General features: G+C 43.1%; 1 protein-coding gene across 7 annotated transcripts; it reads right to left on the bottom strand.

The window, feature by feature from the left end:
- Positions 1 to 1,139: 1,139 nt before the first annotated feature.
- cluha (clustered mitochondria (cluA/CLU1) homolog a) lies at positions 1,140 to 22,058 on the bottom strand. 7 transcript variants are annotated; one of them, XM_010864349.5, is made up of 28 exons: positions 21,899 to 22,058; positions 20,611 to 20,673; positions 15,107 to 15,294; positions 14,484 to 14,655; positions 13,957 to 14,100; positions 13,383 to 13,522; positions 12,437 to 12,591; positions 12,123 to 12,248; positions 11,782 to 11,929; positions 11,607 to 11,699; positions 10,967 to 11,401; positions 10,245 to 10,504; positions 9,556 to 10,055; positions 8,179 to 8,280; positions 7,774 to 7,874; positions 7,531 to 7,683; positions 7,335 to 7,397; positions 6,920 to 7,164; positions 6,720 to 6,804; positions 6,431 to 6,584; positions 6,093 to 6,232; positions 5,908 to 5,988; positions 5,638 to 5,763; positions 5,355 to 5,476; positions 5,091 to 5,184; positions 4,674 to 4,808; positions 4,478 to 4,551; positions 1,140 to 4,356 (listed from the first exon to the last, which is right to left on the bottom strand). In XM_010864349.5, exons 1-28 carry the CDS (start codon positions 22,014 to 22,016, stop codon positions 4,215 to 4,217), a joined length of 4,359 nt encoding a protein of 1,452 aa, XP_010862651.2. In that variant the 5' UTR covers positions 22,017 to 22,058; the 3' UTR covers positions 1,140 to 4,214. The 7 variants fall into 7 exon arrangements, with proteins under 7 accessions (XP_010862651.2, XP_010862569.2, XP_010862805.2 ...); XM_010864267.5 differs by having other exon boundaries at positions 6,920 to 7,185; positions 13,395 to 13,522; XM_010864503.5 differs by lacking the exon at positions 21,899 to 22,058 and adding an exon at positions 20,849 to 21,044 and having other exon boundaries at positions 6,920 to 7,185.
- Positions 22,059 to 23,902: the final 1,844 nt, after the last annotated feature.

The raw sequence follows: 23,902 nt of genomic DNA, 5'->3' as shown, positions 1-23,902 counted from the left end.
CCTTGATTACGGCCCTACTTTTTTTTAACACATCACTGGAAACACCCATAAACAAACTACTAGATATGTAATGAACAACAACTAAAATTAAATATTTTGGACGGCATAGTATTACTCAACCGCTGCCAATGGTGTTTCATCGTTGACGGCTATTCTTTTTTTCCAACTTGATCTATTATGATGACATGTTCAATATATTTCTTACTATAAATTAGGCGTTACCGAATGTTAACAATATTTAACTTGGCTCATCTGTAGGTGTCCTTGGCTTCATTCTGATCGCACTGTTAAAATAAAGGTAACACAAAATGTTTTAATCAAAATGTAATTTGCTAATTCTTTATTCATTTTAATACGGTCAGACCAAAAATAATTACTGTTATTTTGTAACGAGCAAAAAACAGGTAACACGCTATAACGATAATATGAATGTTCAGAAGTTATATTGTGAAAAAAATAAAGAACGAACTCTCAAACCGTTGTGCTGAGTACAACATAAAGACTTTGCAGGATGATCAGTGTGTTAGACAGCTATCTACATTGTGGTGATATACGGATCAGATTTTAAGTTTGTCCCGTAAGCACTCTTCTCTCAATAGCCACAAGTCGACAGGGCAGAGGCAACCATGCTGCATCAGTGCATCTTTTAAATTATGTTGATGGTCAGAGCCTTCTACTCTTGCTGTAATGAAGACAGCTCTATTGGTACATTTTATGCAGCTTGGACAAAGAAATGTTACAGGTTATAAAAAATACCACTTCACCATTGAGGAATTCACACTGGTTGGGACTTCCTACTGCATTTACTGAACCATTCCTGATTACCCATGTTGGTGTCAAGTGATTTTCCAAAATTATTCATTAATGATTCATAAAGAAAACGGACTGCTGCAAAATGAAGATTGCTGCTCCCCATGCTCTCACAAACACCATATCGTAACGAGAGAATAGTAGAGATGTGATTTTTTTTGTGTGACTTTTCCCCTTATCTCTGAAGAGTTTTTGTTGTTGTATGGATGCAGTATATATTCGGCATTTCATGCTTTATTGGACTGGAAAGTGGTGAGAGACGATGGCAGTTGGACCCACATTCAGGCCAGAGCACACGTGCACCAGAGGTAGCGACTAGCTAGACCACCCAGGGCACAAAGATGTTTATTAACATTTGATACCACATTCAGGTTCTTCGTTATAATAATCATGTTGAGGACATTCCTCCATACAAACGAAGGGATTAATATAAGCTAGAGGAATAATACATATCCAATTCTGAAAATGAACATGTTCAGTCAATTGATCCACTGTCTTCTCTGATACAAAGTCTATTGTATTCTTACCCACTACTGAATCTGACCCGCACAAACAGTAGCAAACATTTACATGTCAAATCAATTGCTCATGCAATTACTTTATGGTATCAGGAGGTATATTGCTACATCATAAGAACAGAATAACTGAACACCAAAATTAATGAATGTGGGCAATGAAATTAAAGCACCATAAAACTATAATTAATGAAAAACGCAGATATATACCTAGGCAGACACGTGTATTTGATCGTTCTTAACAAGAGCATTCTATCAGAAACAGTCTCAAACAATACACTTAAGGGTAACAAGTTCACCAATTTTTATCAAGTAGCAGTCTTTATAATGTTGATGTCATCACAAGCCTGGTTGGTTTAGCCAACATTGTTTAGCCAGCAATCCACTTCTTGCTCTTGGTCATATGCCACAGATCATGTTTCACATGAAAAGGAATGACAGCTAAACAGACTGCTACCCAGACCGGCAACACCAATTCCATAATTCCAATAAATATGTTTTATTTTGCTTCCCTCAAGGTCTGAATGAAACATAAAATAGTTACATTAGCATTGAGATGTGCTTCAGAATGTATGGGACAAAAATGTCACATAGCAACAAAAGCCTTTTAATTTGTTTCTGACGATATTGGAGAAAGTACAATCTCTAGAGCACCACCCCATGGCTGTCAGTGGTACTACTGACATTCACAAAGAAGAAAGATGAATCTGAGCACAGGAAGGAAATGCAGACCAATACGGAAACAAGTGGGGGAAAAAGAACCGAGTGGCATTTTTATCTTTAAAAAGGGGCAAGTATTCTAAAGAGTTGAAAACCAATAACACTCTGACTCCATTTCAGAGCATAAATAGGCACAAATCACACCAGGATCAAGTAGGCTGTTCACACAGACGGAAACATTTCTCTGCCTGTGGAAATGCAGCCACATTGTCCCACCGTTTTTTAGAAGCAAAATTAAGAAATTAATTATAGTTATGGTCCTTTCCCATCTATTGGTGAGAATTTTAGAAGGCTTTTTTTTCCAGGGAAATACCACAAGGACAGCTGTCGTGTCTTGCACTTACACAAGTGCAGAAAAGTGACACACTTCAAAAGGATCAGTTCCAGCATTGTCTCTACTGCTTCAAACACACAACCACACACACACACACACACACACACACACACATTTAGACACAGCAACAACTTTTTAAAAGAAATTGGGGAAGGGGGGGGGGGGGTCACATTGCAAGTATACAAGCGCACACAAAACACACATACGTTTGTCTTTTTTTGGTATATTACACTAAAGCAGCCCTTCTCAACCCTCTTTTGGTGGTGCGGTGTTCATTTATGCATCCAGTCAAACAGCACTTGTAAGAGCACTCTATACTGCAAATGAAAATGCATTCTCCTGAATTACTGTCAAATTGTTACCAAAATCAATAGAAACATTGCCAAGTTTACCATTTAGAAACAAACCAACAATGAACAATTCTATAACCATGGTTTCTACGGTATTCTATCTAATGGGAGAAAGGATTTTCTTGTAAAATGCCTTAATTTCAGCTGATTTATAATATTGCTGGCCAAGAATGTCACATGACAACAGAAGTTAGCTTTAGCCCTCCCATGGTTCTACAATGTGTATAAAAATAAAACATTTGGAAAGTTGTGGCTTACCAATCTAATCATAATTCAAAGCAGCAGTTTCAAACTCATGGCCATTTCGGATTCCTTCACTCGGACTACACAAAAACTCACACAGAAACAAACACACATGCACAAAATTCTTCTTTCAAAGTGGAAAAATAGAAGAATACTGAACACATCTAATATAGTAGAGCTAGTGTCTATAGCTCTAGTCTGATCTGGACGTTTCCTATCTGCATTTCCATTAACATTGATCAAGTACCTGTCTACCTTCATAGACTTATTTATACATCTTTTCCATTTGTATTTTCTATAAAACAGAGATGGCTTAAAATAATATTAACTGACAGACCTAAAAATGCCCCCACCCATTATTTGCTTTTACAAAAAGATCAGTATTTTAATGAAAAAGGTAACAAATCAATTTAAGATTTGTTGAGGGCACACACATGCATCACTGTTGGTTGGCGGTTATAGAACCGAAAGACAAAGCATTCACCCACATAGGATAAACCATATACACAGTTTTTAACGAACGCCATAGTAAATGGTGATCGGTGGTGAGAAAACACAAGAGAAATTAGTTTACATTCAGTAGCCCAAAATGAGAGAAATCTTGTAATTTTTGTGTCTCACCTAGTGCACAGTAAACATTTCCCCTGAGTTTCAGGACAGGGTGTGTATTGTTAATTTTAGGCAACATGGGGCCATAGAGAAACCGGAAGCCCTAGTCACCTTTAGTGGCTCTTTTCTCAAGTTGGAGGTTTTTGAGAGTAGAAGGGGGTAGGGAGTATGATTAGTGGATGTGGGCCACATTGAACCATGGATAAGGCTCTGATAATAGAATGTCATGATCATCCTTGGTCACCTGCCCCAAGCCTCATTCCCTTTCACACAAAGCCACACATGCAAAGCAGCAGCTATCACGTTGACATTTGTCCTGCTTCTTTACCAAAGTGCTTGAGGGTGGCAGCTTTGATTGAAAATGTTAAGATTGGTTATAAATTACTTTTATTCACTTCTCCCACCCCTGTATTTACTGCAACTTCTGTACTGTTAATCCTTGAAGCTTCTCTTATAAATGCTACACCTACTGAATACATAGATGTTTCACTTTGACTGCCCCAACAACCCCTTCTGTTTTAATTGTTGATTTTTAGACAGCTCCGTTCTCATGTCCACAGGCTCATTCAAGCAGATGGCTGTTGAATCACATCCTCCCCTGACAGAGAGTAGTGTGTTGTGGAAGGTTTGACGTTAATCAATGTTTATGTCCATGGGTATTTTGTCCTCCAGCTGCAATGGACTGTCCTCAGAAAGCTCCTCCATGCTCTTCCCCGACTCCTGGAGCTGCTGCCTCCGCTGGACCTCGGCCTTCAGGTTCTCCAAGTCCTTTTGGCTGCATGAGGAATGGAACAGGAAACAGGTTTGATGCAGGACTTACTTCCAAGAGAGGCTGGCAGACCACTGGGATCAGTACTGGGCTCTGACACATTTCAACAGTAAAGGCTGTACATTACCTGAGCGGTATAAAGATGATGCCATTGATGATATTGAGCTGCTCCAAAACACTGGCCATACTGGGTGCTGTGAACTGGAGAATGAGGGAAAACAACCAAATGACACACTATTCTGTAAATCAGAGGGCATGTGTCTGTAGAGTAAGATACCACCCACAATACCAAGCCCAGTGTCTAACAGAAAAGGGATCCATACCTTGAGTGGCATGATGCTGGCGTTTGAGCCGTTCTTATAGATCTCATTCATGGTCCTCTGCAGAGCTACGGCCTGCTGAGTGAGGTACTTCAAGTACTCCGAGCTCTCCTTGGTCTTCTCATGGGCCTCACCCACCTGAGGGGGGATGAAAGGTAAAAATTATTAAATAAAAAAGGAGAAAGCTTAAACAGGGTAGTGAAAAAGTATTTGCCTCCTGAACATTTGCCAATTTTTAAACTATACCTCAGTAAAAAACCTGATGAGAGAAAAAAGGTGAAGTAACTATTCCCCTTTCATGATACCATAGACGGAGCTCTTTCAGATATCTAGAACATACTCTTCTTTGAGCAAGTGATCTTAAGAACTTTGAGGGGAAAGTGCTTTAAACATTGATGTACAAGCAGATGTGTGTTTTACCTGGTTTTTGTATATGGTGTACCCCTCCTTTTCATGCTGAAGTGCAGACCGGAACTCTGCTTTGCTCTCATAAACCCTTGCAACCAGATGATGACTGCCGAAGAAAATATGTTGTGCGTTAAAATCCCCCGAAGACAACAAACGCCAAGTAGGGGGAAGGCCCTGAGTTACCCTTCGACCACGAAGCTAACTACATCTGTAATACAGTATACTGTAGTTATCGTTGATATCAGGCTGACCAAGTTATAGCACGCTCTTCCTTACCTGAGGGCTAGTTTGAGGGAACGGGGTCCATGGTATTTGGAGTTGATGGCCAAGGCGTTCTCCAGGAACCTCAAAGAAAGGTCATACTCCATCACGCCATGCAGCACCAGGCCAATGTTACTCTACGAGAGGAGACCGGAACACCAAAAGAGCTGGTGTGAGAATCCATTTCCCAACGGTCACAACCACACACCTCAAAAGGGTTCCACCACATAACTTCACAGACTTAAAACACCCAAACACACACATCACTAGGACAACGGAAACACTGTGGCCAACTCACATCCAGCAGGGCCATCTCAGGGTGATCCTCCCCACACACCAGCAGCATGAGGTAGCGGGCGCGGTACAGCAGCTTCAAGGCGGTGGACAGCTGACCGTTGGCAAAGCAGTATAGAGCCAAGTGCATCTAGGGAGATAAAGAAAACTTAACACACCGCGGGGCCTCCAACACTACTACCAGCTAAGCTTCAGAGACAAGCTAGCATTGGGAAGTAGGGTCCTAATGCTGCATGGTTCGAACCCATTCGGTCTGTTTTTCCTGGATACGTACATATTCCTGGATAGTGTTCGGGTGCTCAATGCCCAGCACTCTTTCACTCATCAAGACGGCCTTCTGCTGATTGCTGAGAGCCTGACGACAGAGAAGGACACAGTCGGCGGAATTCCTGACGCCATTCGTCCTCACCCGAGAGGAATATAAGGAAGTGGAAGTGCACCATGTCCGGGGATACATACCTCAGGGTGGTCTCCCATGATGTAGTTGAGGCGAGCCAGCAGACGCAAGCAGGCACAGATCTCGACGTGCATGGCCCCGTACACGTTGTTGAAGAGGTTCAGAGCCTCGTTGATCAACTCACAGCCCTCCTTCAGGAAACCTGCACACGGAGAGCACAGGACGCGTTAACGACTCTGGCTTCCACAACTGTTGCACAACACGTCAGACAATGAACAACGTCAGGTGAATGAGTTCATTAAGACATTAAGGGAGGTTGCGTTGCCACATATCGAGGCGGATGTCCTTCATACTCCGCTGTCCTGTGTTAGCTAGTCCGGTAGCGACACACTAGCCTCACCTTGTTGGACCTTGGCCTGGCCGCTCTGGAAGAAGTGGAAGGCGTCGGAAGCCTTGGGGTTGACATGCTTAACCACAGGGAAGATGTTCAGGATATCCTCCTCGGTGAAGGTCGGCTTGTGGCGACTGTCAAAGTTATACTCCTTTATCAGGATCTAGAGTTGCAGGAGAGAACATTCAAGTACATTTTGACTCACTTCTGAGGCAAACTGTGAAAGTCTTAAAGAGAGCATGCTGTACAGATGATGTTAAAGAGGCACCGAGTCTCAACAGGGATTGATGGGAGTTACCTGGATGCCAGCTTTGATTGAGATTTCTCTGAGCAGGGTGATCTTCTGCAGGCCATATTCCTCCACTACCTGGTCAGCACTCTCACTATAGAAAGGCATGTTATTGAGTACACCGACGTTAACTGAATGGTAGCTTGTTAGCATAGTATATTAACGCCATGAGTACAAGTGTGTCAATGTCAACCCAAATTCTCCCTCACCAGTGCAGGGTGAAGTGGTAGTAGCTCTGGGCCTCGGAGACGATGTTCTTCCACAGCTCGCTGGGCGTTAGGCTAGCCCAGGCCGTGTTGTCCCCTCCACCCGGGACTCGGTTACGCCGTTTGCGGTTCTTGCGACGCGACACGAGCTCGTCCGCAGGCAGGTGAGCCACAGCGTCAGGGAAGGAGGACAGGAAGCAGTTGAGGAAGTGGCTTACAGCAGCGGAGAGGGCCGACAGCTCTACACCCTGGGAGACGGAGTACATAGTCTATTGTTCTTGTATTTAATACATTTCGCATAGATGCAAATACTTCATTTGATAAATCAACATCTACTGACATTCTGGTACAGAAGAAGCAAGCTCTGTCACCGGACACATAACCCTACAACAGGCATCTGTTAGAAAGTAGCACTCACTTGAAGGTATGTCTTGAAGATATGTTTCGCACATCTGGTGATCAACTCGCTGATTCCAATTCTCTAGAAAACAAAAGAGGCAACACTCGGTTAATCAAGTTGCACGCAGGATGCAATCAGACAATGTGGCGACAGTGGAAACCAAAACAGCGTGATGGTACCACTGAGGTACACGCGGGTCAGTGTTCAGGCGTACATAGAAATGCTCCAGCTGTGCCTTGGCCGGGGTCTTGTTCACAAACTCCAGCACGTTGCCTAGGTAACGGACATTGATGCCTCGCTGGTGCAACGCCTCCGTCAGAGTGGCCCCGTCCATGGGCAGAGCACTGTGATCCAGACAGTCCTTAATCTGGAGGGACACAGAAGGAAAATGACCACCCACACAAAGTAAAGAAATTACTGGGCCACAACTGAACGTTTATGCAGCCCTAAAACTCACCAGAGATGGGATCTGACAGGACACCAGGAAGGCTGCAGCATCCTTCAACAGCTGCTTCTGTTTCTGAATGTCGTCCACGCTGTCCTCAGGGAAACGCACTCCTGGAGGACAGGCATTTTAAGGGAATGAGTTCCAGCATATCACAAATGCCACAATAAGCCCAATCAATTGAGGAGCTTTGGAGTTGTACATCTAAGTGTTCCATTAGAAAGTGATATGCCAGGTGGTTCCTATACTGAATGGCTAAAGTGTACCATAGGTATGACAAAAATACATGTTTTACAGTTCTAATAAGGTTTTGAACTAAACATTTAAGATTATACTTTACAGTATAGAGGCAACAGCAACACCAGACCTCTTAAAATAACTATATTCCCCATAATTCACCACAGTGTCAGTTCCTACCCGGAGAGAAGATGTCTGGGTTAAAGCGGATGTCAAAAGAGGTGTTGCTGATAGAACCCACAGCCTTGCAGGCATTGAGGACCACCTCTCGGCTTTTAGGGTCTTGGATGGATACAGGTCAGCGTGAGGGTTGTTGTGTTCAGGGAAGTAGATGGAGAGAGATACAGTTAATGAATATCGATAAAAGTAAGCTGGACAACATAAAACGATACAGGGCAAATTCCATGAATGTACTACGTCCAGTGACTACATGCAAGTCAATGTTGTTTTGAAAAGCACCACCACCAGTGTCTCAGATTTAAGTTAAATAACTTAATAACACCTTGTCATTGAAAAAATTTGAGCACAGTGTCAACAGGACATAGTCATAAGTGCCACTACAGCACTTCGTAATTAGAGCCTCTTGTCATTAGACATTAGAGCACTGAATAATTAGAGCCTCTTGTCATTAGACATTAGAGCACTGAATAATTAGAGCCTCTTGTCATTAGACATTAGAGCACTGAATATTTAGAGCCTCTTGTCATTAGACATTAGAGCACTGAATATTTAGAGCCTCTTGTCATTAGACATTAGAGCACTGAATAATTAGAGCCTCTTGTCATTAGACATTAGAGCACTGAATAATTAGAGCCTCTTGTCATTAGACATTAGAGCACTGAATAATTAGAGCCTCTTGTCATTAGACATTAGAGCACTGAATAATTAGAGCCTCTTGTCATTAGACATTAGAGCACTGAATAATTAGAGCCTCTTGTCATTAGACATTAGAGCACTGAATAATTAGAGCCTCTTGTCATCAGAGCTATTGCAATCATTGGAGCACTTAGAGCACCTTGTCATTAGACCTCTTTGAGCAGTGGTTCCCAACCAGGGACACAACAGGGGGTACTTGAGCAGACTAATGAGATCATAGGCCGGGGTACTCTGGTCGGAACAAAGTTCTGTATGAGTACATAGTAACTGAAAAGGGTTGGGAACTGCTGAAGAGTACCTAGTCAAGTAGCATCTAGTGTCAGGGGCCAACTCAATCAATCACACAAACATGCAATTAATTTGGGATTCTGTCCATCACTCTGGTGTCACAAATTCTTTGCTTGACACCAGCTAATGGGAAATCACCAGGAGAGAGCAGTCGTTATCTAATTGCCATGCCCCACAGTCCATGCTCACCACATAAAAGGCAAAAGACTGAACAGGGACACCTAGACAGGTGGAGAAATGCAACTAACAAAGCAGCATTACAACATCTTCATTGCTAATGAAAGTCTTCTATAAAAATAAAGTGCCAGTTCCTTGAAAAGCATGTCTCCACCAGTTGGATGTTCCCGGTTTTTCCCTGCCTCCTATCTGAATCCTGTTGTAACGTGGACATACCGATACCGGATCCGTCGTCCGCGGCCAAGGACTCAGCCAGCTGTTTTGCCTGGGCTAAGCCCGAGATGCCATCCTCAACGTCAGCCTTACCCTCTAGAAGGCACTCGCCGTTCTGACTCTCCGTCGCAACATGAGCCAAGGGCCCGTTGGTTGCTGTGACAACCCCAGCATCCACTGCACGGGCTGTTGTAGCCGCAGTGAGACTGCCCGTCTCTGTTGTTTGCTGTGCCTTTACGGCGTCTGCGTTCATGGAGTCTTCGGTTGCTGCAGCCGGATGGGCGTCAGAGGAGGCCTTTGTCTGGGCTGCCAGGGGGACAGTGTCCGAGTTGCCATGGGTGATGGTTTCCGTGGAGGTTCCTGAGGACTCTGGGGCCTCGGTGCAGGGCGGGTTTGCAACGGGGGCAGGGCTGCCGGTCTCGGTTAGGGCAGCCATCTTGCTGTCTTTGTGGGCCTTCTGCTGCATTAGCTGGAGAGCAGCCATCTTCATGAACAGGAGATACCTGAAGATTGGAGTACAGAGTGTTTATTATCCGAGGGGGTACAACAGGACAGTAGGTTAAGTGAACATTCAGACATACACGTAAAGGAACAACCCTGCCATCGATGACACACATAGGGAACGTATTTAATAAACACCAAAACAAATGTACTGTATATATGGAAGTCATCCCTGAAGCCTCCTGTTGTACCTGTGCTCGACAAAAGCTTCGATAAGCTCCTGTCTGAGGCAGGCCAGGCGGTGGCGGTGTTGACGGGGGAAACCCTGCTTCAGGCACTCCGGGAGAAGCTGCTCCCCCTCCACTGGGAGGAAGTTCAGGTCAGGGGGGAAAGTCCTCAGGAGGTCCAGGATATAGTGGCGGCCATCATTGCCAATGATGCCCTTGCACTCCACAGAGGAACACAGCTCCACGGCCTCGTCCTTCTCATTCAGCACATTGTGCTTCTGGACCTGGGGGAGAGGGGAAATGTGCTCCGAATCATTACTACAGCACCAGGGACACAGACACACCAGGGACACAGACACACCAGGGACACAGACACACCAGGGACACAGACACACCAGGGACACAGACACACCAGGGACACAGACACACCAGGGACACAGACACACCAGGGACACAGACACACCAGGGACACAGACACACCAGGGACACAGACACACCAGGGACACAGACACACCAGGGACACAGACACACCAGGGACACAGACACACCAGGGACACAGACACACCAGGGACACTGATTTCGATGACTGCCTTCCAAAAACTCTTAAATGTTTTGTGATACTAAAGCGTATAGTTGGACTACCAAGCGACCCATGAAAAAGACCAGTAGGCTCCACATTTAAACCCGCGACCAGACGCAATAAAAAGCCAACTGAACAGTAAATGACTCTTCGTCATCTTCCTCACCTTGAGTGGTCGGCTGGTCTTCTCCAGCAGGTCCAGGTATTTCCCATGAGACACCACGGTCTTCCCAAAGTCAATCGACCCGTAGATGACGCTCTGTTCCTGCTCCCGCTCCAGTATACCGGGGATGATGGACTGGGCCGTGACCCGGTATCCCCGGTAGTCCACCACCACCGTCCCCAGGGTATACAGCCCCTCCACGTCCACAGCCCCGTACGCCCGCACGCCGTTCAGGTCATTGGTGGGGGCGGCATGTGCTGCGGCGTCCCCTCCCAGCTCGCGGTAGTGGTCGCGGACGTCGAAGCCCAGCGAGAAGAAAATGTTGTTCCAGATGAACATCTGCATGCGAGTCTCCTCGCCAGGGTTAATGGCCATCACGTTGCCATCAATCACTGCCATGGAGCCCCGCGTGGCTGCGGCCGCAAAGTCACTGTGAACCTAGAGAGGAGGAGGAGGAGGGATGCAGATGTTAGAGGAGACAGTAACAGTCGACACACTATGGATCACAGACCTCAGCAGAAAGGATGGGCTTTGGAGAAGACTCATTGATCTCACCCGAGAACGGAACTAAACAGGAAAGAGTGTAGGAGACAGAAAAGGAAAAAGGGAGTTGGGCTAATAGTGCTACTCTAGCCCGGCTAACCTTGAAGATGGCCCTCTCCCTCAGCAGGCGTTCTGGCAGGTTCTTCCGGGCCAGCTCTCTGGTTGTCTGCAGCTCCTCGTTCCAGTCTCGGGTCTGAATAAAGAGACACCAAATGTCACTGACCAACAGTCTCTTTTTGCCAAGTGAGTGAGTGAGTGAGTGAGTGCATGCGTACCTGTCCAGGTATGTGTTCCTCATAGCCGAGGCGGGATGTGTAAGCATCCTCAGCTCTGACACAGTCCATGGCGTGGTCCACCATGGGGGCGGTCCAACTGTACACCTGGAAGGGCGTGGCTATCCTTTCAAATGGATGCCTCTGAACCCTGCAGCCAATGAGGAGCCAAATGAGCACTACACAACAACGGTGGGGGGTATTCCTCAAAACGAACAAGGATTTCTACCAAAGGTAAAACGAATGGAAATCTGGTTCCTATTGTTAAACATCAAAACACTAAATCAAAAGCTTTTACAAAACAAATTAAGCTCAGTGCATTGCGGATAGTGCAGGCTACTAACCTTTTCTTTTGTAGGGAGGTGAAGTTCTTCTTAAAGGCAGGGCTGATCTGGCTTAGCAGCTCAACCAATGAGTGGCTCAAGAAGCTGGGGTTAGCAGGCTTGGGGTTAAAGGTGTATGTGGTCGATCTGAAACAGTCATAACCCATCATGGTACGGTTGACCAAGACAAACCAAACAGTACAGGTGCCGAGATTCTCTTTCCTCCTTTCCATTACAGTTCAAGCGACTGCTGGACGTCTAAATCAGGCCAACATAGTAAAGCTCAACCAGACTCAGAACTGGGTCCAGAGCAAATAAGGGGAAGCCAGACTCACTGGTTGAGGTAGAAGCCACGTGTGGAAGCGGTGATACTGATGTGTCTCTCCTCCACAGTCACCATGTACAGGTACAGGAGGTCCCCATGCATCTTCCGGTTGCCAGGAGGGGGGTTCCACCCACTCATTGTCAGGACCTTCAGGCACTGCAGGGGCTGCAGAGGAAATGAGATACGGACGTTGGAATGTGACCTATAACGTGTGGATATTGGGTAAGGGCCAAACGCAGAACACTTCACTGGCCCTTTGGGGTGATAAGTAGAAGATATGAAAAATCCCAACTAGCTTATGGTTGGTTTTGTTGATTGCAAGTTTAACCCTTTACTCAACAAAATGCTTACTTATAGTAGTGTTTTACTAGTGTAAGGCCTGATTAAGTTTCAAATTGTGCCACATCACAGTACCATGGATGTACACTCCTGCCCAATAAAGCATAAAATGCCAGAACACTGTAACATCCAAAATGTACTACTTCACAGCCAAATATCATACTTTGACTCAAATGACCTATTGACAAATTGTTGTACAACCTCAAGTGAAAGCTTTGGCCATCATCATCAAAAAAGTAGTGATCTACTGGTGTGGCAAAATGTAATAACTTATAACTGTTGTAGACCCCAAACATTTTGTAAAAATTTTCTCGACACCTGTTAAAGAATATTAGCTTTTTGATCTGCAAAAACAGAAATCTCTCTGACCCAAGCTGCTTGAAACAGATGTTTGCACTCAACATTTTAAAGGTTTCATCCCAGGGCCCAATACTTATTTTGTAAAAAAGAGATTGTATTAGTTTCTTGTATGTCTGCTTTAAATATTTTAGATTGAGTTTTTCTGTCACATAAGTTGTCGACTGGGACAAGGCAAGGAGCAATCACAACTTCAATTTAAGAACTTTTGGGAGCAAAGGGGGTAAAATTAAAATGTGTACTAAAATCACAGTAATTACCGTCATTATTACCTTCCAGTCCTTGTTCTGAGGCTGGAGGGGCACCAGGGGGCGCTCTTTGCTGCCAGGCAGGATGTGTTCTGGGGGGGTGCAGTCTATCTGCTCCAGCTCACTGCCCTTCTTCTTCCGCTTACCACTGTCTGCGGACGAACAACCAAGGTCACAAGTCAGAATAATCCAACTACAGTAGGCCACATACAGTACAGACATTAAATATACAGGACAAAGCAGGCTGAATTCTTCATTATTGACTGAAATCTTGATTTCTAACGATTCTCACTTACAGACCCCCACCACCTCAAAACAAACACTGATATGCAAAGTCAACACACACATGTTTGTACAGTTACCCTCATGGGGACCAGAAAATAGAAATTGCATGCTCCCTTGCCCTAATCTTAACCCAAATCCTTACCCCTAACCTTAACCAACAACACCTGGACCTTTAAGAAACCCCAATTCTAACTATAAAATCAATTTTAAGTTTGACCCTAAACCCTGAGCCGGAAATTGACTTTTGCCTCACGGAGACCGGCAAAAGGTCCCAATGAGTTCAGTAAGACCACACACCCACCTCCCAGGTCTCCGTCAGTGAAGACGCTGAGGAAGGAGAGAGAGTTACAGTCCACTCCATTGTAGGCATCAGATGGGTCCAGACTCTTCAGCAAGTCTCTGATGTGACGAACATGGATACGTGCCTCCCTCACGGTGTAGGGCTCTGGTGGAAAGAAGAGTCACTCCGTTACGGCTGATGCGTACTACACTCTTCTTACACATATGTAGGCTTTAAGTCTAAGGAAAGAGGTGACTGATCTTTTCCGTTTCCGGGAGGCCACCAAATCAAGTCCAAAAGCTCTTAAAGACCACGGTTCCCAGGCAAAGACTGATCACAGAATTGTTTGGTGTTCCAAATAGTTAAATATATAAAATGAATGTAACAATCTTAATCATTGTATGCAATATGTGTTATTCCGTTTGAAGATTTTTTTTTTTATACAAAAATCTAATAATTGACGACCTGCTGTGGCCCCATGGACCATGAAGGGCCCAGTTGAAAACCACAGGTCCAGGGGTGGAAGACCGGTTGACAAGGAACATTACCTTCTACTACTTTGAGCAGGGAGCCCTCCTGCAGGCCCTCGATGGATTTGAGCTCAGCGAAGTTGTCCAACACGTTTCCGTCCAGCTGCAAGGAGAAACATGTGCGATGGCATGTATCTTCCCGGTCCATCAACACCTGATGTATCTCCTGCACCATCTCTTGTGGAGAAACCTACAGAGCAATAAGGTTGAAAATCAGAAAGCAACAGAAACTGACAACGTATGATTGTACAGCCGATCCCATAACTGCCCCAAAAGAATAAAGCCATGTCTGGAGCTCTAGATTCTCTGTAGCGGTGTGATCCATTATATTTAGCAAAATGAGGTGGTTGCCTTCATTTTTCGAATGTCACACATACAAAAAAAGTTTGTTATTATGGCATCCTTCAATGGGGGGGGGGGGGGGTGACAAAGCCAGGGGATTTCTGGCCCCATTTCAGTTTATGGTAACCCCTGACAGCAATTAGCAGATCTTTCACATAGATGGCTCCGAGACTGGATCCAGCAACCTTTCGGTTATTGGTCAGATATTCTGACGGCTAGGTTGCCTAACACCCTTAATTCAAGTCTTATCCAAGTCAAGGAGTAGAGCGCCAACAAAAACTGTAAAGCTGCCTAAGTACCTGGAGGTCAAAAGGCTCCGTCCCTGGTGCCTGAATCTTCACTGTGAAACCTGTATCCTGAATCACAATCACTTCCTGTTCATTTGAATCCTCCCCTCCATCCGTGTCACCAGCCCCATCCTGCTTGGACTCCTCCAAATGATTGTGAGCTCCACCCCCATTCATCACAGAAGTATCTGCACTGTGCCCTGTGATTGGACAGGGAAAAAAACAACATTAAAATCCCGTTATCGGATTGGACACATTGGTAGAGAGGGTGTCACCATGTGACACATCCAAATGAGGACAATAAGCAACAAAGTAGTGCATGTTGTCAAATTACATTACAATTCTTAAAGAAAGGCATTTTAAGTTGGCAGCTTAACATTCCAGAGGAGAACTAATAAAATAAATACAGGAAAAATACAAAAGGCCAGACCTTCAGCTTTTGCAACACATTAGCAGCTATGCAAAGAGGGCAGAAGAAAAGGCCTCCTGAATGGCTGAGATGCTGCTAAACAGCCAGACAAAATACTGTTCCTTGGTTACCTTACCAAGGTAGTAGGAAGGATTGTAAAATACATATATTTTGGCACAGTACAAAGCTCACTAAATCTGTCACTGTTTTACAGAACAAAAGCTAGTGAGGACTGCCTGGTCAGTGTTTCTGGGGTCATTCTATACAGTAGCATGTTTCAGGAGTAGTATGAAGCTGCACCCCGTCTTCTAAGAACATTGCATTGTGGGTTTTGGGGTTGAATGTCATGTTACTTTTCAACTTCACATTATAATACATTGTACAGGTTAAATAAACAAGTGATCAAGTAGTTCAGTTATAAGACACTTCTCAGGAATGCTAATCATGTGTGACTAACTACAAAACCAATTCCAGAACAATCTGATTCTGAGTGTTGAATTCCTCCGGCTTATGAAGTGAAAATTCTTTGTCTTTCTTTGGACATACGACTCCAAGGTCCACAAAAAACCCTGAAATACCCACCCAAATCCTCACCCTTCTTATGCATTTATGCTTCCACTCACAGAATGGAGTGGAACCTGCTCAGCCTGACATCTTTTCTCTCATTGTAACTGCGGATACAATGTTTGGAAGTGTTTCGTATTTACTGTTAAATGAAATACAATGCTAATATGGTAAACGTGCCATATGAACAGTAAAACAACTTGAGTTAAGAAAGGTTACCACAAGTAACAGCAAGTGGCCTGCCATGTTTTTGCTCTGAGACAACAGCCAATGTGTCCTTGTTCATCGTCAAGGGTAGAGACGCGTCAGGGTTACAGCTGGGGGGGGGGTGGGGGAGATCCACAGTATGAGAGAGAAAAAGAGAAAGAGTGCGACTCGCCACGCTCTGAATACCAAACACAACAACCTTGGCCAGTTGTCAATGCAACAAGAGAAGCGAGACTACTAAATAACAAGGAGAATAAACTTGAACATACAATAGGACATTAGAGAGGATGCAGAACAGAGGAACTGTTAGGAACAGGTAATGTGACCTTGTGCTTCCCAAGGGACACTCCTGTTGCACTATTGCCTCGTTGTAGAGGCAGACATATTTGATAAGGTTACATTACTTTATGCCATCCCTCCTCTGGGGTGTCTAGCTTCTGAGCTGATCTTTACTCCAGCCCTCCATCAATGCCCCAGCTAGAGCTTGTTTCTTAAAGTGGCCACAAACAAACACTGCGGGGAATCCCAATTTGGTTTTCCCAAGGCCCTCTGCTTTCAACTTTTACTTCTCAGAACAGTTTCGGATTGTATTAACATCCAAATAAAACATGCACGAGGAACTTGACTTCATCATGTAAATCTTTTTAGTTCTCAAGTGAAATTGAGGTTGTAGGGCAAAAGCCAATAGCTATTGATGCACTAAATATGAACATTTCCTGACAATGCTAGTCAAGTGAATCCACACTGAGAAAGACCAAGGTACCAGAGAGTACAAAGTACCAGATTATGGCAAAATGTTAACCAAACTCAGATAACCAAGTCCCTAGTGTTTAGAATTTTTTGCTAGTAACTGGAGGGTCCCAGGTTCAAATCCATGAGCAAACAAGGTGGAAAATCTGACCAGTAAAAACCCTACAAATGGCTCTAGACACACATCCGCTTAACTCTAAAAACCTTAACCTATATTGAGTCCTGAGGGTTCTGATTGCATGGAAAAAGAGGGCATTTTAGTCATTTATAGGAGGCTAATGTAAACAGGAGAGATAAATGACCTCAGTCGATCCATCCAGTTTCAGTCTCCAACTGAAGTTCTTGCCCATTTAAATTGTATATATTTAAGTACTGAGCCTCACATAGGCTACAGTGTGCTAGGTAAATTAATTCTACAGGCCTGGTAGGCTAAATCATTGAGAGCAGGTCTCCAATCAGATCACCAGTTAAACAAAACAACCCCTTATCCAGTTTCATGATTAGGATCCCAGCTTAACTTTAAGGTTGTACAGTAACCAAAGGTATGTCAAGGCCGAGGTACAGTTCTGTCAGGGCAATGGTTTAAGGAGTTCGATTGCGGATAGCATGGGATGGGTCTGATTGAATGGAAAGACTAATATTCAAGGAAAGAATGGAGACTACAACATCAGAAGTAAACCATAATTTCACAATTTCCTTGGTGTGAATATCTTGACATCAAGTAACCCAGTTCTGAAACCTGAAATTCCAGGCCTTACCCAGGGTGCCAGCAGCCTCCCCAACTTTGCGATCCTGTTAATTCTGCCCATGGTTCACCTCAGGTAAATGCTGTCCCTGCTCTGACTACCGATTAATTAATTCAACATATACTTGACATGTTGGACCTTGACATCAAGGACCAACAGAGCACAGCCCCCTGTCGGCAAAAGAACAATGATCAGAACAGACAGGCTTGGTGTCTGTGTAGGAAACATTTTTACCAGGATCTTTCATAAATAACGTTTAACAGATTTACAACGCCACAAAACGGCAATCTCGGCCTGGCAATACAGCTGCATTATCGAGATCAGGAGTGTGAATGTTCAATGCAGAATACCGGCTGTTCTCAGGCGTCTGCTGGTGCAAATTGGCTTGGCTCAGCACTGTTCAAGTCGGGTGGAAGGGATGTCAGACAGAGGCGTTTTATCTGTTTGGATTATATCGACTCCTTGTGGCGGGTTGGGAGCCTACAAGCTGAATTAGTCATTGGACAGAGAACGTCCTGTACAAACCTAGATTGAGCTAGTATTTGCTGTGTCAAGGCATGTCCGCAACCACAAGTTTGGCATCAAGAATGTAAAGGAAGGAGCAGAAACTATAGACAAAGGAGAAATAAAACATACTAGATGGCTGTCGCTTCTCTGTAAATAGGGAGCAGAGACTGTAGGGGTCACAAATTAATACATTTGCCAGGTAATTATTAGGATTACGTTCACTAGATTACAGTTGGATTGAAAGCCTAAAGGAAGGTATCTCTCTGGGAAAACCGTTGGAGCCCTGGTGGTGTGGATTTATATCTGCTTAGCTCTCCAAATTATGGCAGTCGCATAACCAGTCAAATTACTTGTCTTTCATAGGCTTGTTTATGCATTGTAGATGCCATCAATAACATGGGATGACTGTGATTAAAAGCCTGAGGTAAGTAGAATTCCCCAAAAGACAAAAAGTGATAGTGGGCGAGAGCGAAAAGGCATAGAGAGGCTGGAAAGTGACGTAAGGAATATTCAAGAGGCCTCTTTTCCCCTGAAGAGTGTTTAAGCCACTTATGTAACAATCACTAATACGGCTTTTAAATAAGATTTAGGCATGTTTCTAGTAAACAGCAGGGTCATTTTTATATGAAGCATTTATATATGAAAGTGGTATACCAGACAAATTCCCCCATCCACCTTTAAATGCAAACCCCTTCAAACCTACTCTCTGTTATATACCATCTGTCAACACAGTCACAGGATCAACAGTGTCTTGGTATTTGTTAAAAATGCAGTAATTAAGGCCAATAATGTTTGTAAGTACTACTGAACAACCTGCAAAATTGTGAATGAGTTCTGCGTTATTAACAAAAGCAAGAAAAGGCAATACTGTCTATTAATAACAAGGTCACAAACACTTGACAGCTGAATTGTTAATATCTAAATACAGTATTCTAACCATCTTAAAGGCACACTGATAGTGTTCAACTTAAAGGTCCTGTCAAACCTGACACTGAAAGCAGCGGCGTTGTCGTGGAATCTGGCTAAAGTTGTGTAATTTCAACAGTGGCCTTAAAATCACCAAACTTAAACCAACACAACTGGCTCTCTCGATCAATCATTTACGCATTGCAACGCAAAAACTGAATATTGGGTTGTCTATAATACACTTACCGGTAATGGCACTGAATACGTAAAGTATAACCTTCTCTCAGCATGCACGCAGCGTTACTTTTCTCAACCAACAGTTTCCGCTTCCCGGTCGAGGAAGAGCCAACCTATCTGGTTCTGAATCGTAGGGGGGGGCCTGTCAGGTATCACGTAAACTGGCGGGGACATTGTTTAACTATTCACTTCGATAGTACAGGTCATGAAAATAGCATCCATTTGATAGACGACGTGAAAAACTAAATAATTTCTCAGATTAGAAAACAGTCAATGAAATCATAGAACATAATTACAACCCCTCTTTCTCCAGAAATGCTCAGTTCCACTGAAGGTGACCTTCAGTTCATTCTTTTTTGTTCGCAGTTAAAGCTACAAACATGTGCGTCAAGTGCACGCGCTATAATGCTGTTAAGACACTGGAGAAACTGTTGACTGTGTAGGATTTCTTATTTCATATAATCGCATATCAGCCATTTGGCTATAACAAGCCAACCGGTAGTGTTGTCCTAGCTATTCAAGCTTAGCTAACTACTTCAAATCTAGCTACAGTAGCTAGCTAACTAATAACGGAATCAAGTCAACCACAATAAGTTGCAGGTCAAACATCTCCAATCTTCCAGTAACTAACTTAGTCTTGTGAGCTAATTAACTAGCTGGGGTAACATCTGATCTTAACATCTGATCTGGCTTCACAGTCACTTGTTATTAGATACGTCTAGTGACCGTTAGTAATTGCATTTCTTGATTGACCCTCTGAGTCTTAGCCTGAGCTAAGCTAAACACTTAGCAACATACTGTAACGTAGCCAACACAGCAGCTAGCAAGTTCAGGACGGCAATACTGCTCAAAGAAGCTTGAATGAATGCACTAGCTAGCTATCGTTCTATGTAAAATGGACATATCTTGGTATCAATCAGTTTTGAAGGTAAAACCCAATTACTTTATTCTCAGCAAGTTACCAGACGGTTTTCGACTTAGTTAATGTAGTTACTTAATCAAGAAGTTCTTGCTAAGTAGTTTTGTAGCTTATTTTGTTATTGATAACTTGTACTTCTTACTGTTGCAGATGCTAAGCAATCTAGCTACTGTAGCTACCTGATATTACTATACTGTACATGCCAAACATCTTTCCCAATTTTGCAATTTGCCTGTCCGACAACTCGGTTCCTAGGTAACTTGCTGCTTACCACAAACACAGGGGTCCTTTAGTGATGCCTTGGTGGTTTCCTTGCCGTCTAACGTCTCTCCTTCTGCAAGATCAAGTGTGTTAACTTTACATTTGGGTACTGACGCCGGGATGTCATCCGTCTTGCTCACCATTATTTGGCAGTCAATGTATGGCAGCTAGCTAGCTATTTCAAAAGTGGCAACTAAAATGAGTTGCTTACAATTGCTATGTAAATCTGTGAAATGGTTCTTCTTTACCTAACGTGCTATCCAGCTACACGCAGAGAGTACGAGCTTACAAAAACAAGTCTACCGAGGAAGGACAGTCAAAGCTGGACATGGCAATCATAGCACACGTGGTTTCTCCTCCTCTTGACCTTTTTGCCTTTGCATTCGTCCCCACCTCCAAAACGTCTGACTACGGAAAGCGCCGTGTGCCATAAACCTTGTGCCATCATTTTTTTAACGTTCTTTATGAACAGGTCTACCATCAATCATCAACTCTGATATTTTCTTATCGACTGGTACTCTGGAATTTTTACTTTAACATTCTTTGTTTAATATAGCTCTATATGACAAACCGTTTTAACATTTATTTCTCAAGGACTTACTAGTTACAATTTTAAAGTGACTAGTACTTATTCTGAAGATAGTAACCATATTCCAATAGTTACTAGTATCAGTTCCAGTTTTACTAGTAACAATTTATGAGATGCTAATAATTCGTAAGTTATAGCTATTCAAAGACTTAATAGTATCAATTTCAGTTCTACTAATAACTATTCATTAAATACTATTACTTTTATGCAGTGCTCATAGATTACTAGTATCTATTCCAATAATTACTCTTAACTATTCCATTACTGTAACAATTTTTTATTTTTTTTATTTTTACTAATTCCACTTTTTAAGCTAATTATTTGGATAGTTACTAGTGTCTAATGAATTGTTACTAGTACATTTGGAATGAACACTAGTAACTAAAGAAGCAGTAAAAAATAAAAAGAATCAGTTTAAAACCAGCTTGCCAGCAATACTACTGGACAATTTATCAAAGCTGGTGAAGAAACTAAAACTCTTAACCTTCAGCCATTCTGAACTACATTTCAGGATAGGCTGTTGTTGATGTATGAACACGTATGTATAAATAAAAACAATGTCTAAGTGTCAATAAAACAAAGCTATTTTTAACATGTTTAAATATGGTGTGTATAGTGTTCAGGGTGCAACATAAAGCCAGTCATAGATTAACAGCTGGCTCAAGCTAGAATCATGGTGGCTGTACTAAAGAGTGTAACTGTTAAATACCTTTGGAGTCAAAATCAGTTGGCTTTTCATAGCCAGGAATTCTGAGAAACCAACAGATTCTGGGCAAAACAAGTATCAATGAATAATAAATAAAATAGAAATATTTCACAATCATCATTTGCACGCCAGGAATTCTTAGAAAACCAAATCTAATAGGAGTACCTTCCCATTCAAATACTGTATACTTTCAAAAAAAAAAAGTTAATATGAGTCTGTCATGCCCTCACCCTGATTCTGTTCACCTGTGTTGTCTTTTCTCACCCCCACCAGGTGTCTGCCATCCCCTCGTTATTCCTGCCTACTTAACCTGTCTTCTCTGCTTGTTCCAGTTGCCAGTTTGTCTTGTGTGTTTCCCAAGTCATCCCCGCTTTCTTGTTGTCCCAGTACTCCTGAGCATTAAACCTCTGCCCGTTGACCAAACCAACTCCCCTGCTCATTGTCTGTCTGTCCCTTTGCCAAGTCATCCTGTGTACTGAACCCCTGTCTGTTTATACTACCTGATCTTTGCCTGCCGATTCAGGTGCATTAAAAACCCTGAAGAGTTTCCTGCCTCCAGTGTCTGTATTTGGGCCCACTTCTGAGTTCTGGAACTATTAAATATAGAGTGACAAATACAAATCTTTCCCATCTACCAACATGGGGAAAATCTGAAGAAATTATAGTAAAATGAGACAAAAGGTTGTTGAAGTCAACGGAGCTGTGATGACCCTGCCTAGAATGGGACAATATATATTTTTCACAAGTATAGTGAGGAAAACAAAAAAGTAAACATTCTCCACAGAAAGCTTCTATACTCATCAACCTAAGTTGTATATGTGGAAAAATGTCACAGGAAATTTGCTTAGAACCAAATTACATTATCATGCAATAGTTTTTTTGTCTCCAACGCCAGACGTGGGTTTGGTATAAAAAGCACAGTGCTCATACCGGAAATATCCTAATCCCCTTCGGGAAGCATGGAAGTGGTGAATACGGGATGTTGTGGGGCTTTTTTACTGCCAAAGTAACCTCAGGAGACATGACATTGACCGATAAGACAATAATACCAAGCATTCCTCCATGTCCACACAAAAATGCTCCACCAATCACAGAATTAAACTTTTGCAGGAGCCATCCAGTCATCTGTATGTAAATAATTCCAGGTAGCACATTGAACGATCTACGTGACACAACACAAGCTTTATGCAAACCTGACCTTTATTCAAATAACGTGTGCAGCACTAAGCTCTCTCATCAGCTAATACAGTTTTGAGGTTAGGGAGAAGAGGTGCTCAGCATTTGACCATGTGACAGAAAATACTCCAGAGTCTTGTTTTCTTTTGCCAGAGGTAACATAGCATTTGCCTTTTATTGCTTGCAACAGGCTGGTCTCAAGTTCAGTTTGTGAGGTGATGATGACACTCGCATCAAATTTTCCCCAATTACCTCAGGCTCCCCAATTACCCAATTACCTCAGGCTTGAGCTTCTGGGTGTAAGCAATGGTGAGAGAGTTTTCTGCAAATAAACATACTTGTAAAAATGGAAGACATAATCATCGGGAAAGATTTGTACCCATAATCATCATGCTAAGTGAGTAAATTGTTAGTGAAACATTTTAGAAAATGTGGAATTTGACCCGACAGACAGATCGAAGTCTGTATACCAGAGTGCTTGATTCATTGTCTGTTTTACATTCCTGTACAAATTGTCTTAATAAGGAAGCAAGGAATGCAGGGGTGGAAGATCTGAATTTTTCATGAAGAGTAAACTCACTTTATAATTCATACACCCCTGGTACCCAGAAACAGGAGAACATTTGGAGAAATGAACTCAAATTCAGAACACCATATGACTGTGTTAAGCCAGTGGCTCATTTTCATAAGAAAACTTTCTCCACAATCTGATTCAACAGTCTATAAAAGCAGTTATATTTTTAGGAATCAAGAGATGTGCACATTTTAAAATTCAGTTTTGTCTGTTGTTATTGCTTAGCTGAAGAGTAGAATGTGTCCCTGTGAAAATAA

This window comes from Esox lucius, chromosome 1 (genome assembly GCF_011004845.1).
Source record: "Esox lucius isolate fEsoLuc1 chromosome 1, fEsoLuc1.pri, whole genome shotgun sequence".
Classification (NCBI taxonomy): Eukaryota; Metazoa; Chordata; class Actinopteri; order Esociformes; family Esocidae; genus Esox; species Esox lucius.
Note: the sequence above shows the minus strand (reverse complement) of the source record. Positions and strands in the feature narration are given on the sequence as shown.

Bases quoted from the DNA above. Each gene is read 5' to 3' on its own strand.
- cluha (XM_010864267.5), bottom strand. From the start codon at position 22,016: ATGATGATTGTGAAATATTTCTATTTTATTTATTATTCATTGATACTT. The intron at 14,656-15,106 runs GTACTTAGGCAG...ATTGCTCTGTAG, and splicing joins CGGAGCCTTTTGACCTCCAG to GTTTCTCCACAAGAGATGGT. The intron at 11,402-11,606 runs GTTAGCCGGGCT...CCTCCTCTCTAG, and splicing joins GGGAGAGGGCCATCTTCAAG to GTTCACAGTGACTTTGCGGC.